Source organism: Pseudoliparis swirei, chromosome 24 (assembly GCF_029220125.1).
Source record: "Pseudoliparis swirei isolate HS2019 ecotype Mariana Trench chromosome 24, NWPU_hadal_v1, whole genome shotgun sequence".
In the NCBI taxonomy this organism is placed as follows: domain Eukaryota; kingdom Metazoa; phylum Chordata; class Actinopteri; order Perciformes; family Liparidae; genus Pseudoliparis; species Pseudoliparis swirei.
In genome coordinates this window covers 6494971-6502164 of record NC_079411.1, presented here as the reverse complement: position 1 = coordinate 6502164, position 7194 = coordinate 6494971, and the positions used below count along the sequence as shown (strand labels likewise).

The window sequence follows — 7194 nt, the reverse complement described above, 5'->3', positions numbered from 1 at the left end:
ATTTGGGCTGTTCTGAGGAATGTCAGATCCTTTTGAACTCAACCACACAGCAACTGAAGCTTGAGGCATTCAGAAAAAGAAATTCTCCACACAAGTTCCATCTTTTCCTTCTCTGGTCTATTTATTGGCACAAAAGGTATTTAAGCATCAGGTTTTTTTTTACTTTGACAAACAGAAAGACAAATGCACACAAGCAGTGGCGAGCTCTGAGCTCATGGTTTACAATTCCCATTGCTGGATGACATCACAGAAAACAGTTTGGACGAGTGCGTGTCAGTTTGTCAGCAGAACGATAATGGTTTGGTAGAGTTTGTGTTTATGTGTACTTTATTCAAGAGATGAAGGAACAGTTTGTGGCAACAATGTGCTTTATGGCGCATTTTGATTTAGAATACGAATGCACGTCCTCCCGAATATCTAACCGTGACAAAGAGCCACCGCAGAGAACCGGACCTCTCCTTGCTCTCGCTCCATGAATCCACGGCACACTTTGGCTGCATCCTGGGCATGTATGAAAAGAAGAAAAATAACTGCATTATTTTGCTCCACTGCACACAACATTTGACATCTAAAGTTACTCGGCCCAAAAGAAAGACCGTCCGTAAAAAAAGAGAGAATATTTTTTTTAAAAATCCAAATACATATTACCACTAATATTTGTTTACTTCCAAGTATGGCTGAGAAATGGCACCAAACTATCAATACTGTGAAGCTGCACGTCATGAGACACGAGTCATAAAGCTTATATACAAAGTAGCACCAAAAGCAGTCCCAAAATATTGGAATATTTATAACATTTGGTCAAAATGATACTACAACTACAAGACAATTTGTTTTAGATAACATTGCCCACCGAGTTTAATTGTGAATGAAAGTCTTCTACTTGAGAACGAATTAATGTAAGTATCTCTAAGCGTCTTTGAGTACTATGAAAAGCGCTATAGAAATTGTATGTATTATTATCTCTAATTTGAGTCATGAGTTAATCACAAAATGTAATGTTGCAATTTAATCAGTAATGCATGTAGCGCCCTCTTGTGGTCGTTTGATGTGGCAAGCTTACAGACCTGAACCGCCATACTTCCACAGCATTTCTGCAAACTGTGTCTACATGCATTTTGTAGCTTAGTCATATTCCTTTACGCTCTTCCTCGACAGCTTAAGTTATTAAACTCATATCTCAAACAGAGTCGACTTTCATGGCTTACAGTGGCGGTTGAAGTATCAGGTGAAACGTAACATTGCTTAAATGCCAATTATCCCATATGATCCCTGTTGGAGATTTGAGTGTGCATTAGGAAAGTTTATTGATCGAGTCAAGACACTTGGGACCAGCCACTCCCTATTCCAGTTAATAGCACGATAACTCAGACCAAGTGCCTAAAGAAACTTGTCTGACAATCCCATTGAAACATATCCAGAGTAACCTTGATTGTACCTACCGTTATGAAGGACTCCTCTTTGGTGGCGCCGTGCTTCACCGGTCCATTCACTCTCCCGTCTTTAAAAAAAGAAGAAAGTCAGGAATCCATAACATGAAAAGCCCCACATACATGTACACAATGAGTCGACGGTCTTACCAAATTCATAAAGTTCTCCATTTGCATTGACGAAGGCAATAAAGTGGAAGTTTACTTTATCGGCTTCCGGCTGCAAGAGTTCAGATGTGAATAATTAATATTCAGAGCAAATACAGAGACAAAAAAAAAAAAAGGCTTCAGAGGAGACAAACACAAAGTCGTAACAAATTACCATGACCACAAATACAACGTCTCTCATCCAGTGGCGGCTGGCCAATAGAGGGTCATGGGGCTTGGCCCCACTTGAGCCCAAATGAAATGTGGAATATATCCATTAGTAATGCGGTGAAGAAACACAATGAGGTGGATAAAATATGGCACATTTAACAAGATTCATTACATGTTCTATTAGATTATATATTTTTTATCTGATTTATAATATATTAATATATCTATACATCATATTATATGACATATTTATATGGATAACATGTCCTTATAAAGTCTGGACGAGTCAACATGCATCACTCGGCCCTCCTCTCGACCGGGGCTGTATGCCGGTCGGAGGCTGGCCGGCTTTGGTGAACTGGCTTCGCTACCAGGAACAGAAATAAAGTGAATGCTTGTGTTTAAAGCGACTCGAGTGAAGAGCTAGATCCCTCACATGTGCCATCAGGAGAAACAGAGACTTTGCATCTGGACCAACAGAAAGGTGGCGATCACTCAGGATGTATACTTAAAGTACACTGCAGACGGGAGTCTCGTATGAATTAAGTTATCCATCTGCTGACTGAAAGTGGAATATGATGCGGGTCATAAGTTGATATTGTGGTGAAGAATCTTACCAGACACTGGCCCTGCACTGCAACCTCATTGTGAACCTCCCAGATTGCCTGGAGAAGAACAAGTCAGTCAGTTTAATACAAAAACATATGTGTTACTTTGCAAGTCATATTTCTGAGGGGAAAAAAAATAGTACATTCTGTAATAATCAGCCATCAGGAGCCCTTTAGAGGGACATAGATTTAGTGGTGTGGCACACTTTAATGGGTAAAAACACGTTTCAGAGCACCTCAGATCATTATCTCAGAATGAAATAAACATGAGAACATGGAGCAGCTTCAAAAGGTTTACCTGGTTGTTCTCTAGATGTGTAGCACGGTCATCAGCAGACATGTTTGCAGTCTCATCTAGAAACTTCTTCAGGGAAGAGCCATCATCTGAAAAGACCCAAAACAGCATTCGAAAATAATATGCCATTTACTCTCATTCAAATATCCCAAACCACACTAAACTGTATTGCCAATCAGCCAGAGATTATTTTAAAAAAAAATTTACAAGGGGATTAATGGTAGACAGCCTACCAGGACAATAGACTTTTCCTAAGCAACTAGACGGCACAGAGTAAAAGTTGGGGCTGCTGCATCATCATTCTAAGAAGCACTTAATATGGTCTCACTTTTCAACCACAGGAAACAAACAAAAAGTAGAATAAAACTATGGGTTGTAATTTGAATACCGACAGTGTGATACCTCGTCACTGAAAAAAAAAAACTGCTGAGTCATTGACGCGCACACCAACAGCGCTCACTATGCTACTGCCAGTGCTCATTTGATCCGCACTCACCAAATGTCATTTTGCTTTTGTTGTTGGCCACAGCGTGCAGCAGGGCGATAGTGCCACAGGAATTGGCTGCAGTCTGCTTCAGGAAATAAACCTCAGAATCTTCTGCAACCTTGTCCGCCTGCTGCTGCCTGAAAGACTCATGCTGCAAAACACACGGGCAGATCGGTTATGGTCCTCAGGTATAGGGCAAGGTTATGGTCAACTGCAGATATGAACCAGGGCACAGTCAAATATGACACTTTAAATGTTTGTTGAAATGGTCACAACTGGAAACGGCAATAGAAATGTTGAAAACTTATAAATCATGTCAAAAATAAAGCAGAGACACCAACAAATATAATATCTTTGGGCTGGTTTATCAGACACCATGCCTTGGAAAGTGTGACAGATATTTAATAGAAATAATACGATATATTGTAGTTACATTTGTGGCTAGTTGTTTTTCTATTGTGGCTGTGGTCTGGATCCCAGGCTCACAACAAAGGCATATGAGAACAATCTAGTCTGTGCAGCAGTTTAACAGGATAACTAGACTTCATATTAGTATCCTGGCTTCCATCCCAGCCTCCCGCTATTCTACCAAGCACATAATACAGCTCCTAATCCATGTGCATCCATGCCCTCACTGCCCCTCAGTCTGACCCCACCCCAGACTGCCCTGCATCAGTGGATCACCCCACCCTTCATTTCCAGGAAGTAGTCCCCACAGCCATCAAACCGGTCATTACCTGTTGCGTCAGTGGGAAGAGCAGCATCAAGGCACAGCATGGTTTAGGGACTGCGGAGAGTTGGTCCCCCTCCAGACCCAGCACGTCAACGAAGCGCCAGCTTTCACCCACGCCTAGCTTGCTCATCATCTGAAAACACACACAAGGCCAGGACGATAAACAAGACACAATGACCTAAATGCATGTGAAACAGATGAGGGTTGTGACTCATAGATCCCTACACCCCTGATGGTGTTCAAAGATGCTGCGTTGGTCCAGTAGGACCACACCCTTTAGCCTAGACACCGGGCACAACGCCGGGGAGGATGCTGCAGAGCATTAAAACGAAGGAAAACAGATAATCGCTTCTCTTGTTTAATGGCGCTTCTCTTTTGATATCAGCGACCACTTGTATTTATTTTGTACCTATAGAGTTCAAATATATATGAATGGCAGGGTAGGAACGTGATGGCAGTGTCTTCTGTCTTTTTTTACCGATTTTACGGCACAGGAATCTAGCTTGCAACTGTAAAACTTACCCGACAATAGAAGAGAGCACTTAAGGTGAACATTACGTCACCCTTGCCTGGTTAGCTTAACCGTTACTCACCTTGTTCAGCATCTGCAACGACATAAACAGAGGCCACAGGTGAGTTTGCGGTTTGAAAACGTTACGGTGTTAAGAAAGAGACACACCAAAGTTAATTCCCCTTTTATCCCCTCACCTCCGGGTTGATCTCCATTGGGGTCCACTCCATTTTTGCACTGTTTCTGTGTGACTCCGCGATTTCTGGGTGCTTGTCTCGCCGGTTTGTAGCAGTCTGTTGAAGTTGGAGCGCGTGCCCATGCTTTATGCTGCCGGTCATACCACTTAGCGGCAGACAGGGGGGTGGCATCGGATCAAATATCCGGTGGCGTTCATTTTTAAACGGCCTTCTCAGAAATATCAAATGGATTTTACATGTTAAATGTATCTTGCTACACCTTCATGTGTGTAGTCACAGCCCAGAAATATATATTTCCTTATTCAGAAAAAATAAATAAAACGTTATACCACACCGCTAAATGTGAGATCACTTTCTAGACGTTCGTAGAAGAAAAGACATTTAATCCCAACCCCTCGCTCTCAACAATGGTTCTGGCCAATTAGTTTAATTTAAATAATGTACATAATTGTTATCATCCATTTCATTGAGAACTGTAATGGTATGGATTACACAGGTCACATGTTAATCATTCAGGTCAATTTCTATGACAATATAGTGTAATATTTTTAGCCTATTATGAGCGAGAGAATAAGAATAGTATGTCCTAATTCAAATATATTTTCTCTAACTGTCAATACATTCTTACCAGTGGAGAAATGCAAGTACATTTTCTCAAGTACTGTCCTTAGTGCCATATTGAGGTACTTGAGTTTTTCCATTTTATTCCATACTTAACTACATAACTTCACAAGCTGCAACATTAGCAATGTATACACATTCATGCATGCTTTTCTATAACTTGTTTATACCATCCAGCATAAAGACAATTGTGCATTATATTTGTTCTCTATAATAAAGCACTTGCACCCACCAACATGGAAGAAGAACAAATACATTCTGTGAAGTACTGTGTGTCTGCAATGGATGTGTATCTATGATGATAGAACACATGGAGCTACATAGACATGTATTTCTATGCAAAAACGTACTTATGTTTTTATTTTTTTACAGGTAAGACAATTGTATGTTTTTGGAGGTAATTTCTTGTCTTTTTAATATTCAATTATTTTAGAAAAGGGACATGGAGAGGGACAGGGTGATATTGTGCTATATATCTGTGTACAATCTGCCTTTTCTTTCACAATATGTACGTCAGTGTTTCCAGTAAAAGAGCATTTTATATCTTATCAACTGCATCGGTCAAAGAGAACCAGATAGCAACTGTACGTTTTTTGTCCTTGCATTTTCTTAAATATATTCATTTATTTACCACTGTTGGTGTTGTCTCCTGCAGGATAAGGCATTTTAGCTCAAGAAATTCATGCTAATATTCTACATGTGTTTCACAATCCATGGTCTGCAAGAACATGCTTGTGTACTGAAACTAACATTATCTGAAGTGCAACAAAACACACTTTGCCAATGTAAGCGTACTGAGTGACAGTTTAGAGCAATATACTGCCAGAGGGGTATTACACAAATGTGTCATGGTTTTCTAGTTTTTACCTGTTGTTTCAAGTTGTAAGTTTGTAAAGTTTTCTAAACAACTCTCTGTGTCTTTTTGTTTCCTCATTGTGGCAATTCATTTGATAACGTAGTGTAATGTAATCATGTATCCCTCAAGAAAAAATTCAGTTTTTTAAATGTTTCCATAAGATTTGTAGAAAAAAAAGAAGAAGCTTTTTTAAATACCAGAACTCGGATTTATCTTTTATTAAAATTTTCTCTGATTCCATGGGACGTTGAACAGAGATAGATTTGGATACTCAGCAGCTCACAGCATATTCAGATGCACCCTGGTGACAAAAAGGCTTTCAGATTCATACAATTAATGTTGTTACTCTTAAATCTGCTCGATTGGGAAGACACTTGATTGCATTCATCATTCATTCTTACCACAGACATGTATTGAATGCCTGAGAACAGCTCATGTGAAGCTACTGTTCTCCTCACAACAAAAAATATTTTGTTTTACTTGTGGACAACGGAACAAAATCAACCCACTGGAGTTTCACTTCTCCTCTCCCATGTGCCAAAAAAACCAATGAGAATAATCTAATTTTGACCTTTGACCTCTGTTTTATATGCACACCACCATGCCAGTTAACATTTGGAGATGAACGGTGAAACTCCTTTACCGGCAGGTTGGGGATGGCTGGAGCACTGTGGTGTACTTTTGTCTTTTTGTCTCACTCAGCATGTTAGTTCTGATGCTGTTACTTCGACAATCACAATGCTCCAGATACATAGGGTGACGAGACACATGACCCACACAGATCGAGTTCAGTTGTCTTGGAAATGTATGTTATCATGTGATATGAAGACCATGAGATATAGTTATAGCTCAGGGGGAAAAATGTATTAATGAGGGGCAATATTGCCTCAAGGTTAAATAACAGGACTTGATGAAAGAGCAGCATTTGTAACTTCCTCCTTATCCCCACTGAGACGCCCTTGAGCAAGGCACATAACTTCTCAGACCTATTTAAGTCTGTGAGAGATCTTTTTTTAAATTCAACTCCCTTAAATATATACTTTTTTTTAAAAGTGGACTTTGACTTCTTCATTCTTGAAATGAATGGTTAATTTCTTAATTTCAAAATAAAAGCTTGAACTTAAAAAAAAAAAGAATG

The 7194-nt window shown here is 39.7% G+C and overlaps 1 protein-coding gene across 2 annotated transcripts; it reads right to left on the bottom strand.

The window, feature by feature from the left end:
- Positions 1–95: 95 nt before the first annotated feature.
- uchl1 (ubiquitin carboxyl-terminal esterase L1 (ubiquitin thiolesterase)) lies at positions 96–4673 on the bottom strand. 2 transcript variants are annotated; one of them, XM_056409279.1, is made up of 9 exons: positions 4580–4673; positions 4465–4476; positions 3876–4004; positions 3148–3289; positions 2655–2740; positions 2366–2413; positions 1581–1650; positions 1443–1501; positions 96–501 (listed from the first exon to the last, which is right to left on the bottom strand). In XM_056409279.1, the coding sequence occupies exons 1-9, from the start codon at positions 4610–4612 to the stop codon at positions 418–420; spliced, it is 663 nt and encodes a 220-aa protein (XP_056265254.1). In that variant the 5' UTR covers positions 4613–4673; the 3' UTR covers positions 96–417. The 2 variants fall into 2 exon arrangements, with proteins under 2 accessions (XP_056265254.1, XP_056265256.1); XM_056409281.1 differs by having other exon boundaries at positions 4394–4476; positions 4580–4655.
- Positions 4674–7194: the final 2521 nt, after the last annotated feature.